The sequence below is a fragment of the Gymnogyps californianus genome, chromosome 1 (assembly GCF_018139145.2).
Source record: "Gymnogyps californianus isolate 813 chromosome 1, ASM1813914v2, whole genome shotgun sequence".
Classification (NCBI taxonomy): domain Eukaryota; kingdom Metazoa; phylum Chordata; class Aves; order Accipitriformes; family Cathartidae; genus Gymnogyps; species Gymnogyps californianus.
The window spans coordinates 72,468,803-72,484,551 of NC_059471.1; the positions used below are offsets into that span (position 1 = coordinate 72,468,803).

Genomic DNA, 15,749 nt, shown 5'->3' on the forward strand with positions numbered 1-15,749 from the left:
CAAGGCAAGGTATTCCAATCTTATTCTTAAAGAAAACTGCTTTTTGGTGTCACTTAAAACCCTCATAATGTAGAGCTTATGCCAGTATGTGCAAAATATCTGCAGTAAGAGTTACGCTAAATAGACTTGTTGCAGTTAAATTTAAGCTAGAGATGTACAAGTAACTTGTTTTTAGAATGTACTGCAAAAGTATTTGAACAAAATTGCTAACATGTTTACTGTTGTAAATATTTTAATAAAAAAGGACACTTCAAACTTTTTTACACAATTATCTACAATAAAGAGAAATTTACAACCATTTACAAAATGTTCTTAACTTTTTCTTAGCTGTCTTGACAGTAAAGATAAAAACAAAATAAACACTAGATACATGAAGTCCTGGTTTTATTTCACTCTGTATTTATAAAAGGAACAAAGCATCTTGGTGAAGTTCCATCCACATGCTAATGAGATCAAATAGAGCACGATGAGAAGTGCAAACGGATACAAAAGAATAGCTGTGTTCTTCAAAAAGGGCAGTGCTGAAACAGAAGCAACAATGCAGCAAGTATAAAGTAGTGCTCTTTCAAAAAAGGTGCTTCCTGTAGAACGGCCTTGGGGGAAGACAGATAGCAAGAAAAAAATAGCACTGCTCTGCCAGCCGTCTTAGAAGGGCAGCGTTGTCATCTCTGCCCTACTAGTCCTACCATTATCACAGATTCATTGAAGAGTTAATTGGTATAGGTAATGGCCTGGGAAACTGTTTTACCTAAAACTATAGTCTTAAACTCACTACAGAATTTTTATGCAATGCAAACATTTTGAAGTGGATTTGCAGAGCAACAAGAAAAACAAGTTGTGGTGCTACAGGTCTAATACAAGAAGGGAAGTTGGTGTGGTGAAGAATATAAATTCTTTGGTTAAGATGTCCACCCCACTGGAAACATGGATTGGTAAATTTCTATCAAACTTCTTTTACCACAATGAAAGAACGACTTCAACACCCAGCTGAGCCTCTGCTTTACAAATTAATAGACTAAGATCAAATTAATAGACTGAAATCCTGCTCTTGTTTTTAGTCAAAGAGAAGTTGCCATTACTCACCACTGTATCCTAGGAATGTCACATAGATGTAATAGCCGATTGCAATCAGCCATAATGTATTCCCAACAAAATACCCAATGACAGAATCAGATATGATGACATCTGAAAGAGACAACTGCTCTCAGCTGTTTTGACAGAGCATGATTTTGAAGCAGAGAGCACAAAATATTCTACTTACAGTTGATGAAAAACAGCTGGATAAAATGCAAAATGACTAGAAGTGGATAGAAAGCATTCAGATGAACATCAAAGGCATATCCCCACTCCACATCATAGTCTCTGTTCTGCTGCTTCACCAAGTACTTATTAGAAATGAACCTACATGAAAAGATATTTGAGAATGTCATTAATGTGAATCTATAAGGCCGACTGACAAAACGTTGGTTTGAGCTAGTAAGCCATATGTGATCTTAATTCTCTACCCCGACAAAGTATCTGGGAGAAAATAAGCAAGAATTATGCAGACCAGACTACCGTTAAAATGTTTTTGTTAAAACTATAATTACTCCCTTGCATTCAATGAGCAGCTGAAATACACTGCTGGTAATACAGAAACATAGCTTTTTTTTTTTTTTAAATGGCTCAGTGCTACAATTTATCAATGCAGTTATGAGTTCTCAGGCAGTGTGCCACTTTGTACACACACGGAGGTGACTTCAGAAAAGTGCTTGTACATGATCAGTACACCTCACACTGAGATGGTTTATTTCATCTCTACAGAAATGGCACACTGCAAGGACAGAAAGAGGGCAGGCTAGCGCTTTTAAGATGAGCCCGTTCTTCTTAGTGAAAAGAAATGCTAACAGCAGGTGCGCTGCCTGCTGTTACAGACTATGGAACAAGCCTTGAGACTTTGTTTTCTTCAGCTGAAGTTCTGCTGACATCAGAAAATTTCTCCCATTTGGAAGAGGAACAAGAAGTCAATATAAGCTCAGAAATACGAAGTTAAGAGACCAGAGCTTTCATGGTAGCTTCCTCTGACATACTCTTTGTGCCAAGGGCAGGGTCAGAAAGAGGCAGAGCCTGGGTGCAAGGTGAAGTGAGGCAACAAGGAGTTTAGACTCCTCAGGAACAGGGGGAGGTTTGGGGGGAGGGGGGGCGGGGAAGGTGAGCCTGCACTGGACTAAAGGCCAGAGGAAGACCAGCAGATGCTGAAGTCTTCCTGGTTCAGGAGACTGCATCCCGAGTCACAGACTGCTGGAGGATGGGGGGGAAGCATTACTATATGCTCTTCCCCACGCAATTTATGGGTTGCTGTCCCAGACAGGAGAGTATGTCAGATGGACCTTTCATCTATCAGCTACAGTTCTTGTATGTGCCTCATCCTGAATTTTGCAACTACAAGCGGACTTCCCGAGGTCACTGTTTGAAAAGGAATCCATCCCTTTTCCAATCAGCATCCGTTTAGGATGTCAGCTCCATTACTAGGAACTCTTCAAGTGCCCTTGCTTCCTTAAGTTCTTGGTAAAATAAAAATTCTTTCTTTGGTGCCCTCCCCTTGCCACAGCACAGAAACAGTGACTTCCTGTTGGTTCATGGTTCCCTTGCTGGTGCAGGACACATCTATATCGTGCTGAGGCCTGGGTTATAAAACTGACTCGCTATTGCCTCTCCCCTTCTGTAAGCTTCTGGACATTACAGGATAAGACTGGCAGCAACCACCACCAAAGCAACACAGCCAACACGCGTGAAATAGAACAGACATTGCTTGTAGTGGAAATAGCTAAAGTCTTCAGCAAGAAGCATGGGCCAATTGTATATTGCCCTACTTAAACATAATCATCCTCGGGCTTACATTACTTAAGCTGTTCAACCAAAATAAGGAATGAAGAATATTATTTTTGATCACCACATTTTTTATTTGGCATTATTGCTGAAGATTAACCAGCTCAAGAAGAAAGAAAACAAGCTGAAATGTTCATCATAATACAGACTTTTTGAACGTTCATCTTTTGCAGGAAATAGTAAAGAAAAAGATGGGTTCTTTTTTAAAGCAACATTTTGAAACAATTACCACAACAGCACAAAACCTATAGTCAACACATACTTTATAATTTTGCCCCAGAGAAACAAGTGTCTTGCAAACAGCAGAGGACTATCCGTGTCTGAACAGCAATACTGAACTCAGTTTCAGACATCACTACTTACCACATTAGAGTTGCAATCAGGAGGCCAACGCCTACGCAGTCTATGAATACAACCCAAAGTAGCAGCTTTATTGTTTCAAAAAAACCCATGTCCAGCACAAATCCAAATCCTACAGTAGACACTGAAAGGAGAAAAAGGTTATTAAAGTTAGCTGTGGAAAAGAAAGCATGAGATCTTAAACCAGTAGGTTTTTTTGAGTATACTGTTATGAAATCTCCAGTTTCCTTATTATTTTTCTCCCTGAGATTTTCAGTCCAACAGCTCTTCCCCCCCCCCCCCCCCCCCCCCCAAATACTAGGTATAATGCAATGTATTCATAATATAATCTCTTTCACAGATTGGGGAACACTCATCTGTACTTGGGCTTAACGATATAACAGCAAATTGTATTGCTTTGCCCAAACTATTTTTTAGAAATTCACACAATGCTACAATAGAATATGCTTTGTTTTATAAAAGCTTCTTGTTAACCCAATCCATGTGTGTGGTGACATTACTAACGGCAATGTGCTACATAACAGAAGACTAGGATAATTCTTCTTACTGTGTTTTCAATTCAATCTAAAAATTACATGAGACGCTTTGTTTATAGCTTAATTCTGCAATATACTGAATCTCACTAGGGCCTTTATTGTAAAAACAGTATTTTATCCATAATATTCAGATAAACCAAATGTTCAGTATTTTTTAACTAAAGCATTCCTGTGTGGCATGGGTTTTTATTACTATCTGTAAAGTTACAGAGAGCTACATAGTTTGAAATGTAATAAACAATGACTTGCAATAGAGAGATTAATTCAGGACTACATAGTATTAGTTACGCCTCCTCTGTTTTCTAATTCCCACCTTAACTTCCAGAAGGTTAGACCATTTTCTTGTAGTCTACTTTGATTAAAACATAATCCATATGGACTGGTCCTTTGTGTGTGTGTGTGTGATTAGAAGGGCCATGAATATTCATCCCTAAACTTTCCCTCCCTCTCTTTTATGCTGTCTATTCCCCTGCACTCACCGCAGAGCCAGATACTGAGAAGTACTAAGAAAGCAGGATCATCTCTTGCCCATTGGTCCTTTGTCTGTTTTCTGTAGTGAAAGTTCCTATAAACCCTCTGCGGTGAAGTAAACAGGTAAAGCATCTGCCAAAGAGCAAACTCAAAGTCCATCTGTCGGAAGTGGAAGAGCCTCCGCAGGTACTTGTAGCGTTTTGCCCCAGCTGTATGCCTTGCTGCATCTCTGGGGCTCAGTGCACCGTTGCCCTGGCTCCGAGAATTAACTGAAGTGGTTGGCAGCATTTTGCTAAAGAAGGAATTTCAAAAGATGCATTTAGTTTTGTGTATAACGAGGACTAAAAATAAAATCACGCGGTGCAGGCCACACCTGCAATACCGAAGTTACAAAGACGACGCACAAGTATAAACCATGACATTCACAGGCGAGCCTGCCACGGCCCGGCAGTCACTTTGCTGACTGCTGGGGAGGCGGCAAGTGGGAAACCAGGAGCAGGCAACTCTGCTTCCAGTACTGCCTGTCACGTAGCCCCACGCCGGCGCCCCCACCTCCTCAGCCCCGCGGGGCTGCGCGGCGGCGCCCGGGAAGCAGGCTCTCTCCCGGCACCACACCTTCTGGCAATCGCAAAAGCGATTCAAGGCGTTAACGGCCGGCGGGCTTCGCGGGAGGCGAAAGGCCGGAGCGCGCAGCCCAGGAGCAGGGGAGAGATTACCGGCCGCCTCCCCGGCTCGCTATTCAGCCCACGCCAGCCCGGCATCGCCCGAAGCGACCCCCGCGACCGACCCTCGCCCCACAAACAGCCGCCGCCCTCTCAGCAGGACCCGCACCTCAGCGCCGGGGCGGGAAGCGCCGAACTCCCTCCCTCCCTCCCAACGGACGGGCTCGCACCACCGAGCTCCGCGCCGCTCGCCCCTTAGCGAGCAGGGGCGGGGCCTCACCTGCTGCCCCGGCCCGCGGCGCGACCCCCGCCTCACCCGGCACCACCGCCCGCCCGCCGCCTTCCGGCAACGTCCGCGGCGCAGGCGCTCCGGTTTCCTTCCCGGAGCCGCCCCGCCCCTTCCTCTCCCCGCCGGAAGCGGTGGCAGGGTTCGGGGCGCCAAGATGGCGGCGGCCGTCGGTAGTGGTGTCTGGGTAGGCCGCAGCGAGGCGTAGAGCCGGCCTCGCCGCCATGCCCAAGTACTACGAGGATAAGGAGGAGGACGGGCGGGCCTGCGGGGGGGTGAGGGAGGACCTGCGGCAGTGCCTGCTAGAGAGCCCCTGCGTCCTGCAGGTGAGCGCTGCCGCCTTCCCGGGAGACAGCCCTCTAGCCTCCGGCCCCGCGTCGCTGCTGCTGCGCTCGCCTTCGCCCCGGTTAAACCCTTCGTCCCGGCTGGCTAGGCGCACGGGAAACCGCTGTCTGAAGCGGGCCCCGCCGCACCCGCGGCCCTTCCTGACATAGGGGCGTCTTCTGGCGGGGGAAAGCTGCTGCTGCTGCTGCTGCTGCTAGGGCCGGGGGGGCGCGCAGTCCCGACATCTCCGGGTGCGGAGTGCGCTTCTGAGTGGGGAGTGGCGGCCTCCCGCTGGCGTGAACGAACCCTCGGGGGAGAGAAGCTGTTATTTCGTCCTTTTCAAGCCTGTTAGTTAGTGTTTTAAGCAGATTAAGAAATTATAACTTCAGAAGAAAGCGCAAGTCACCGTACCATAGCAAAATCCCGAATAAACCTTGTCTGAAGTATTTTGATGTCTCCTTGACAAACTGCAGAAATCCATTAAGTCCTTAATCCTTTATTTTTCGTCTAACAGGAAAACAAAAGCCCTAAACAATGTTTGAGAGAAGGACACTGTAGGAGTTTGCAAATGACATTTTTTGCATGCAAAAGATCAATGGTAAGTGTTTGTAGTGTTTTTTTCTTCTGCTAGCAGCCTGGTTGCTTCTGTCCTTTTCCCTGCTTTCTGAAGAAAACCACGTAACCACTTTAATTCAGTAAAACTGGTGTCATTAAGCAGAACGGGTCTTGCCTTTGAATTCCATTTAAAATATAGATGTTGTACACTATTCTCATGAAGAAAAAGTTGTAGAGTGTGAACAAGATGGGAAAAAAGCATATTTAAATTGAATTAGGCTTAGTGTGTGACATGTAAATGAGGTAGGTATTTTTACTATTTTTTTTTTTTTTAGTAAAGCTTTGGTTTAAACAATATTAGTAGATCAGGTAGTTGTAAGATAAGATATGGATAAGCTAATTTTTGTCTATGAACAAAGAACATTTAAGTGAAAAGAATGTCCTACTGAAAGAGATTTCCACTGTTGAAGCAGGCTCTTGCATTTGTTAATTTGCTTGGAGGGCTTGAATTCATGATAAAGAACAGTTTTGGGTTTTTTATATAGTGAGCTATCAAGTTTGGTAGTGAGAAGCCAGTTGTAAAAATGTAATTAGATAAAGTTTCTCCAATTTTGATAGGAGTTCTTCGTCTAGAAACATCTTGCTTGTGTTTCCATAACACTTAAAAAATAGTTAAGGTGTGGCAAAGATGGTATTAAAATTTTCTAAGCATGAGTAGTGCAGGGCTTATTTTTATTTTTAGCCGATGTGATACATAATGAAGAATATACAGCTGAAACCGTACTTAAATTTTTTCTTCCATTCTGTATTTTTGCTTAAATCATAGCAGCTTTTTGTACCTCTCCTATACGAACTGTATTAATCCATAAAGTGACAAATGATTATTTCTGTGGATAGGAAAAAATGCTGTGTATTTAATGCTTGAAATACCTATTTGATGCTGCAGTAGCAACGTATGTATCTCCAGATGATGGGCCTGTATTTCTGTCTGTAGATCATTAAGGGAGCCTGATGAAACTAAGTTTCACGCAGGAAGAGGCCTGGCTCTTACATGATTCTGTTTAACTGCTCCAAATTCTAAGGCTGAAGAGTGGCATTTTTCTTGTCCTGTTAACTCTGTAAATGTCAATAATTGTGCTCTGCCAAATTTCTTACTTGATGTAATAGTGAGGCTTAAAGAGTATTTAAAAACAAGTTAGACACTAACTGTAGATATAATTTGCAATACACTGAAATCATTAGGGATCTTTCCTAGATGCTATTTTCTTTGTTAGGAAATCTCTTATCAGAGGAGTAAACTTTAGTACACTTTAGATATTAAAGTAGGAACAAGGTTTAACGGGGAAGCTGCTAGGTTATTGGACAAGCTGTGCCATCTTGCAGTTTAGCTCCTTGCAAATTTTGCTGCAGTTCTGAATCCTGAAAGAGGGTTAGTTAAGGGAGGGAAAAGATATGTCCTCAGTCTAATATCTGAATACGGCTGAATTGCAATCTGTAACTGCCATCTTCAAGACTGACTATATAAATTGAGAAGAATTCTCCCAAGATCAAAGTATGTTTTTCTGCTGCACTAGGAAAGAACTTGCAATTTAGTTTTGGTTAAGTGCTGCACCGTAGCTGTTTGGTGGAAGGCACCATTTTTTGCCTTCCATTAAATGCTTTTTTGTAACTGCCAAGAAGAAACTTGCATATTTTAGAAGCTGAATGTTATTTCAGTTTTTACTGATATTTTTTTTCAGACACTTGTTGTATTTAAGTTCCTCACTGACATTTGCAGTGACTCCCACTTCAACCCAATCTGAATTTTCCTCCTTCAGCTCATCAGTTAAGTTTGGAAAAACAGATCTAAGTAGATTTACAGTACCTTGCTTTCATGTGTTCCTTGCCATCCCACTATGCTGTTCTGTCATTTATGTTGTTACACTGTTTATTTCAGAATGCACAGGATGCTTATCACATAATGTTAATTTTGTGTGAGATTTAAGATAATACAACGTCTGTTTCCTTGGAAGAACCTTATGACTTGTTGGCTACATCACTAATTTTCTTTACAGTGACTTCTGCTTTATTCTGTGCTTTCTTCTGATGTTACAAAGTGCTAAGATAGCACAAGCACTCTAAAGTATTTCTTTTGCAAAATGTATGGTTTTAATATATTGACTTCAATTTTCAGTTGGATACCAGGGCAAGATTCAGAGGAAGGAAGGGATACTGAAGTCCTTGTGAAGAGACTGAGCCATGGGAAATCAGGGTTCATCAGCGCTTTAAGCAAAAGCGAGACTGAAGTAAGAAGATTGTATCATCTGCTGCATCCTTTCATGCAGTATTTTTGTGAAAGGTATCTACTCTTGAGTATTCCGATAGATTGACCTGGATGTGCGTTTAAATGTTAAAAAGAAGGCAAGCATAAAACTGCAAGTTCTGGCCAGAATGGGTGCTTGTCACGCACTTGCAATAAAATACGTAAAATCCAGAATAAGCTGCAGAAGTTATCATTGGGTTTTGAAGTGAAGTTGTCTTTTGTGGTTTTACTAATTCTGATCACGTTTTACTATTACAAATAATACAAGGTATGAAACTGGGAGTTCACTCGACTGGTATCCCAGAGGATACCTCAGGATAGACCTGTTTCCAGAGGTGATGAGTTGACCAAGGTTGTGAAATGTATGTGCAAGCTGCTTCCTCCCCAATAGGTTTGTTACACAATAAACCTGCACTAATAGGTAGGAGTGGCGATGTTTTTGCAGTCCCACATATACAAGGATGGCATCTCTTGCTACAAATTCCTTTTAATGTGATGATTGATGTACGTAGTTATTAGCACAGTCTAGTCTTGTTGGACAACTAGATTAAAATTTGGTTATTCTAAATTAAAAGATGTCTGATTTATCTTTCAGTAATCTGTCTTCTCATTGTATTGACACAAGTCCAAGAGAACTATAGCATTATTCTAGTCAATGACTTGAAAGCTATATGCCAGGATGTATCTAATTATGTATCTTTGGATGAGTGAGAAAGGTGTTCCTCAGGCCAACCGTTAAGGAGACCATGGCTGCTATTACTGTGTTCTAGAAGTATTTACAACAGTATTTAAGTTCCTCTGAGATGACCCTGAATGATCTTTCTGCATTATTTTCCAAGCAAGTGTATAAATACTAATCCAAACGTATGTACAAATGACAGATGATGACCTGGACTTTATTGCGTTTATAGGAAGTTGTGTTCCACAAATTTACTTTGTACTTTGTGAGCATTTTTCTTGTTTTTACTTTGTCATTTCTTTCTGAATTCTTTGGTTCACATTTATGGGTGTAAAATGTTCAAACTGCCATCCACATTCATTTAAATTGTAACTAGTTTCTGCTGTATTCTTCTTAAAACTTGCTCTTCCTTTAGAATTTTTCTGTGCTTAGTCACATTTTATATAGTTTCATAAGTTATAAAACAGCTGTAGTGAAAAAGCAAAGAAATTAATAGAGGAAAATATTGTTTTGCTTTCCTTTGATCAAGGATGACTGTGGCAGATCTGTCTGCAATATGACAGTGTTCTTTGAGACATAGATAACATCTGTCAGTTAGTCTCTCTTGCCCCACCCTGGTAAGGAAGCAGGATTTATGGGGGTAACAAGCATTACGTAGTGCTTAAACTGTGACTGTGGTCAATATTTACTGCTTCTGTTAAAGAACTCGTTTCTGAAGAATATTCCTTTTTCCTTCCTTCAGTGTCTCTACCTCCTTCCCTGCCTTTTGAAGCCTTTAAGAAGTAAATAACTCTTACATGTGGAAACAAATAACTTCAGACAAGCTGATTAGAAACAACATTAGGAAACAGTGAGAGGGGAGAGAGTCATAGCAACTTCTTTTCTCGGCTAAAGCTTATAGCCGTGTGGCTGATTTACACTTAGTCTGAACAGATGCATGCAACACTTACTGTTTGTAAAATTGATGAATTCAGTGAATGAGTGCATGTTGATTATTTAATTCTGTCTGTCTTAAGCAACAGCTCTGTGATCAGTCAAAGTATGTTTATATTCCTTGTATGTGTAGGATTTTATTTTTGCAATCATAAATCAACGCCGATTTCACATTTTCGTGTTCTGTTGATCATGTGAAAGCTAGTTCATTTGTTGAAGTGCTGTAAACATCCTTTGTTTTCCACAGCCTAGTTACCATATTATCTCTTTACGTATAGTAAAATGATAAATTGATGTGATGTCTATAAGAGTATTCTTAACTTAGCACTCTGATTTCGAAGTATTACTCAGAAGCCTTCTCCATGGGGAAAAAAAAAATTTAAAAAAGGGAGTAAAAATAAATCTAAAGCTACTTGGCAGGTAATTAAATCTCAGTTAGAGAGAAGAGTGGGAATGGTATGTGGTTTTGATAGTCAAGGACTCTTCCATGGTCTGCCCTGCCACAGGGGACTATGGGCTTGATGGTTCAGGTGGTCAGTTCCTTTCTCAGCCATAATCACTGAGCCTCACCTAATGGTGCTGCAGAAACTCCTTTTGGAAAGGCGCAGGCAGGTAACAGATCATAGACAGATAACTAGTTAAAGTTATTTTTAGTAATTGGCTTGATCCAGTGGAGATCAAGTGTTAAAATTAAATGCAGTGTTTGCTATTGGACATTTAAGGATTTAATTAATTTAACAGAATACGTATATTATTTGATCCAATAGAATCTTAGTGTCAAAACTTCCTAATGGTTTACTAAGCTATCTAGGACAGTATAAAAATACGTATAATATGTATCAAAATACTGGCTCACTCAAGAGACTATCGTTGTTCAATGCCAATATTGTGTAACATAATATTCTGTCTAAAAATGACTAATTATATAATTGCCTTGGGACTTTGAGCACTGTCCTACTTGAGAACTGTTAATGTTTCTTGTGTGAAAAAGAATTTGTTTCATTAATGGAAAGCCCTAAGTATTTTTCCTAATACTCAAAAATGTTTTTATTTGAATATATTGATATTTTTAAGTCTCATGCCTTGTGCTACACCACTGGCTTTTAGTAAAAAAATACGTATTTCTAGTCTATGGTAGATTTTGCAAGATTGAACGTGTAATGTATTTGAATCTGTGAAATTGGACTGCTGAGGACAAAAGGTTGAAATGGCGCCAAAAGGCTCTTACTGGTTTTAGAATCACAAATATATGCAGTGTTAATAATTTGTATTGAATAAGTACAGGACACAGTTTGCAAAAACCTTTCGCTGCTACTCGAATTTCTCCCATTTGTTTTACATGGTGGCAGAGTCAAAGGGTGCTGAATGCTCTCGAGATTAACGTCGCAGACTGTGGCCCGTCAGTGTTAGAACCTGTCTGTGCTACTACATCTAGTTTCATCAATTAACATGTTCTCTCTGTGGTCCAATCCTGCAAACATGGTTGTTTTTACATAGCTGTAAACACATATTGCAGAACTACTCACATGTTTATTATGATAAAAAATAGGCCATAATAGTTTACTCTGGTTTGAAAATTCTTTAGGTTGTTAACTCTGTTCTTTCAAGTTAGTATGAAGTGATAAGCATATTGTTTAAGCAGAATCTGTTTAATGAAGGCCCATGTGTACATATATTGAAAAGTGAGAGAAAAGGTTTGGCATTCAACAAGTATGCATGCATTTGTTATTTAAGTTATGCCTCTTAAAAGGAAAGACAAAGCATCTTTAAAAAAAAAAACATAACACTTTTGAAAGTAATTATGCTTCCAGAATGTGTGCATTTTTATTACAAAGAGCTTTGTTATTCACTGGTTGCCGTAAGAAATTGGTTGTGTATTCTCTCTTCACTTTCATGTTTCTGGGGAGTAGCAGGTTGGATGATAGGCTTTTTTTCAAAGTAAACTTTTAAAATAATACTATTATTTCAGTGGAAGCCTGGAACAAACTAGACTGACACCTTCTGCTCATAAGAAGAGCACTAAGTGAAATCATCTTCTAAAAATGCAGCCACAGAATGTAGGTGGTAAGCAGTATCTGTTGTTTAAGCCTTTGGTTGGAAAACAGAAATACAGAACTGTAGCAGCTTTGTTGACATGATGAATTTCACAAGTACTCGTGCTGCCTTAGCAGTTGATACGTGGTCATTTAGAATATGTGTATTTATTCTAAATATGTATCTCATTGTCTAAAGCTGAAGAGCATGACAGAGTTTAAATTCCGTCATAAACTGTAGTTGACAGAATAGTAACCAGAAACCTTAAGATCCTTTCTCCTTTTTCTTTTTCCAAATGTGCATGCTGAATTGTTTGTCTCTGGCATGGTTTTGCTGCAGATATCTTCAGAAAATTATTAACCATTTTTTTCTGTCAGTGGTACACTCCATGATGATTTGATTGACTCTCTGTAGGAAGAAAACTCTCTAAACATAGAGAGCAACTTCTTGAAGTGGACTATATTTTCAAGATTTACAGTAGGTTGATTAATAATGTCCTTAAACGTTGAAAGGAGAAGGAGCAACAAGATTAGCATTTTAATAGCTGCTTAATGATGTCAGTAGCAGGTGATACATTTCAAATAATGTATTTTAGTAGAGAAACATTGAAATTATTTTTTATATCGAGCTGAGGTTTGTTTGCCCTGATGAAAGCTTTCATGTGCCATTTTCTTTCTTTGCGTGTAGGTACTATTGGGCTGCAGTGACATGGAAGGGAATAATTTCTTAAAGATTTTTAGTAACAGAGGCAATGATACAAGCGAATCCAAAACTATTTTTGCAATATTGCTACTATTACTTTAAAAGGAGCTGGGGAAAAACAGCGAATATGGAAATTGGCTTGTAATTCATAAGTTCTAATGATAAACCGTGCTACTGTAAAATTCTATTGTGTTGTCCTTCATTATCATGAAGGATAAGGAATATAGACTTTTTCTGTCAATCTGTGGCAGGAATTTTTGAGGCTTTTTTGGTGGGGGAAGTTTTGAAGTCTTTCTGGTACGTAGGTCTCGGAGGTCTAGTATTTGATAGATACTGCTTGTCTCAGGCTTTTGATTCTGTATCAGCCATAGCTCTCTAATGGCTATAGCAGGATGGTTTCTGGAAATCTGAGTGGGAAGAAATCTTACAGGTTGTTGGATCGCTAGCATACTGAGGAGGATGAGGGTAAATAGGCAATGTGCTGAGGGGATTGATTATCAGATGTGTAAAATTTTGCATTGCTCAATATAAAGGCAGAAACTACATAAAGCCCGTTATCAGCTGAGACGGGACATCCAGTGAGGTGTCCCTTCCTGCTTTGTATTAGCAGTTAAGAGACTTTGACACCTTTCATCTAGTCTGACCTCCTGTGAAGGTTTTTATGCTAGAGAAAGGCATTGGCTCTTGAAAAGGGCATAAAATGTAATCTATGTTTTCTTTTGATAGTGTATTTCAATAGCTAGTAATCCCTCTGTTAAAAGTGTGTGTCTGTCTTGTGATTAGAATTTGGCTTCAGCTTTCACTTACAGGAGAAGGGGAGGGATGGCTCTGCAAAAGAGGTCAGTAGTAGCTTGTATTTTCCTGCTGAATGCATTTAAAACTAAAAAAAAAATAAGCATGCTCTTAGTATTTTTTGATGAAAAGCATGGATTGACTTCCTAAAATCTTGTGTTATGCCTGTCTTCCTTAGTCCCCTCACAAATTTGTAATCTCCTTTTAAGAAGGAGACAAACCCCTGTTACGGGTGTTTTCAGTGATCTACATATGGGTAAAATCCACTTATTCCTTGTACGCTATTGATTGTGCTTCCAAGATGCACGTCACATTTTGTCACAGTGTTAAGTTGGGATCTCGTGTTCAATTCCTTGTCCGTTATGACCCTGATGCCTTTTTCAGAGTCAATAGTTTTTCAGTCTGCTGTTTTCCCAGTGTTCAAGGTATGGCTTTGTATTCTTTTCCTGGATGTATAACCTGAGATTTGGCTGTTTAAAAAAAAAAATTTTTTTTTTAACAGTCTGCTGTATCAGCTGTTCCAGAACTCTTAATGTGATGGTCCAGTTCTTTTGTTCACCATAGTGCCAGCTTTTGCGTTGTCTACAAATAGAATCAGCAGTGAGTTCATACTTGCTTCCACATCTTTGAGGAGAATGTTGAATAGTCTTAAACCTGGTAATGGTCCCAGGGCAGCTTTCCGAGTGCCTCTACTCAAATACAACTGCCCTCTGCCAATTAGTTTTTGAGGTTTGTTACTTGAATTTTCTTAATCAAACAAATCTATAATCTTACCAAAAAATCAGGTAAATGATAAACCTGCCTACCCTATCTATTCCTACCCTGCTGGCTTTTCTCTTACTTTGCTGTGGGTAACTCAGACTGCTCTGCCTGTAAATAACATGGTGGTTCTCCACATCCTCCTTCAGCACTGGTGCGACATAAGCACCCTTGTGGTCTGTCGGGTTTTAGTGCTGTTCCGGTTCACTGATGCTAAGTGAACATCAGTAGTAAACACCGTTCTTCCAGGGTCCTTGGTGGGGAGTTGTCCAAGCCTGCTGTTTTTAAAAGGTTGTATTTTGGTTCATTATGATTAAAAATTGTCATCAGCTACAAATAAACTACAATGTTTTGTACTTCTTAACCCTGTTGAACTCTGTATTCAAATTGAAGGGTGCTAGTGACAGCGTCTACTTGCTTTCTAGCCTGTTCTGGCCAAGCATATTTAGTATTTTTATGAGAGGATGGCTTTAAACTTGCATGGTATGCAGAGGAATTCCTATTTTCTGTCTCCTTTTTGTTTAAAAACATAGCATGGTTCATTGGCTTTGTGCTAAACTATGACCAGAGATGAATGTTAAAAATCACATATGTTTGACTAGGCATTGAAAATTTATAAGTTCTGTGGATTTTGAAGCAGAAGTGCTTGCATGGAATTTCACCAACGACAGGTGGAAAGAAAAATGAAAAATTCAAGCTGCATCTCCTGGCTTCTCCATCCAAATTTGGATCATATTGAGGACTTGAGCTGGCAGCTTCCAGCACTGGGGAACTGCAACAGGCAAATTAAAATTCTTACACTAGAGTGGTGTTGGGACTGACTCAGCTGGTACTTGGCAGCGGTTCTCTGCAGATCATGCACAGTTGGCTGGAGGCATCCAGACAAGTGTGTCTGTGTGTGTCCCACTAGTTCCTCACTTCAGCGTGTTTCCTGCGCGCAGGAGCCCCTCATGTACCTCCTGGGAGTTCCCACAGGGCAGCTTGTGAGTAACCAGTCTTCTCCATGGCATTTTTGCACCGTGTAAAAATAATAGAATGAGCCAGAGCTGGACTGTGATGTCGTCTTCTTTCAAGTTACACTTAACGTTGCTTGAGTGAGTTAAATCCCTCATTGATAGCAGCATGGTATAGAAATTGATTTAAGAAACAGAGCTCAGACTCCAGCTATACAGCAGTTTCAACAAATGCAGCTGGTTGAGCCAGCTATCAAGCAACTTCAAGTGTGGACAATGAGTAGGGATGAACGGAGGAAACATGCTGCCATTTTTATTAGAGAAGAAACACTCTGGATTATTTGGCCCAAGCTTCATAGCCGCAATGCGGGTGCTTCTCAGACCCGTGACATTTTCTTTCTCAAAATCCCCCAATTCCTGGCTGCAGATGGTGATACAAGAGAGAATCCCAGTTTCTGTATTTTGGGATCCTTTGGAGTCGGAGATGACAAAGCACGAAATCGCAGGCGGCTCGCTCGCAGGCCGGAAGGCGA

At 40.4% G+C, this 15,749-nt stretch overlaps 2 protein-coding genes across 2 annotated transcripts; one reads left to right on the top strand and one right to left on the bottom strand.

Annotated features, from left to right (window-relative positions):
* Positions 1 to 367: 367 nt before the first annotated feature.
* On the bottom strand, positions 368 to 5,220 carry UNC50 (unc-50 inner nuclear membrane RNA binding protein). The gene is made up of 6 exons (XM_050893486.1): positions 5,178 to 5,220; positions 4,244 to 4,527; positions 3,232 to 3,352; positions 1,262 to 1,401; positions 1,084 to 1,185; positions 368 to 521 (listed from the first exon to the last, which is right to left on the bottom strand). The coding sequence occupies exons 2-6, from the start codon at positions 4,521 to 4,523 to the stop codon at positions 385 to 387; spliced, it is 780 nt and encodes a 259-aa protein (XP_050749443.1). The 5' UTR covers positions 4,524 to 4,527; positions 5,178 to 5,220; the 3' UTR covers positions 368 to 384.
* A 131-nt stretch (positions 5,221 to 5,351) lies between these two features.
* LOC127021046 (cytochrome c oxidase assembly factor 5) lies at positions 5,352 to 14,619 on the top strand. The gene is made up of 3 exons (XM_050903967.1): positions 5,352 to 5,509; positions 6,022 to 6,105; positions 8,236 to 14,619. The coding sequence occupies exons 1-3, from the start codon at positions 5,408 to 5,410 to the stop codon at positions 8,275 to 8,277; spliced, it is 228 nt and encodes a 75-aa protein (XP_050759924.1). The 5' UTR covers positions 5,352 to 5,407; the 3' UTR covers positions 8,278 to 14,619.
* Positions 14,620 to 15,749: the final 1,130 nt, after the last annotated feature.

Coding starts and splice junctions, on each gene's coding strand:
- UNC50 (XM_050893486.1), bottom strand. CDS start 4,523: ATGCTGCCAACCACTTCAGTTAATTCTCGGAGCCAGGGCAACGGTGCA. Junction 1,186..1,261: donor CCAGCTGTTTTTCATCAACT/GTAAGTAGAATA, acceptor TGTCTCTTTCAG/ATGTCATCATATCTGATTCT. Junction 522..1,083: donor GACATTCCTAGGATACAGTG/GTGAGTAATGGC, acceptor CTTCTGTTTCAG/CACTGCCCTTTTTGAAGAAC.
- LOC127021046 (XM_050903967.1), top strand. CDS start 5,408: ATGCCCAAGTACTACGAGGATAAGGAGGAGGACGGGCGGGCCTGCGGG. Junction 5,510..6,021: donor AGAGCCCCTGCGTCCTGCAG/GTGAGCGCTGCC, acceptor TTCGTCTAACAG/GAAAACAAAAGCCCTAAACA. Junction 6,106..8,235: donor TTGCATGCAAAAGATCAATG/GTAAGTGTTTGT, acceptor TTCAATTTTCAG/TTGGATACCAGGGCAAGATT.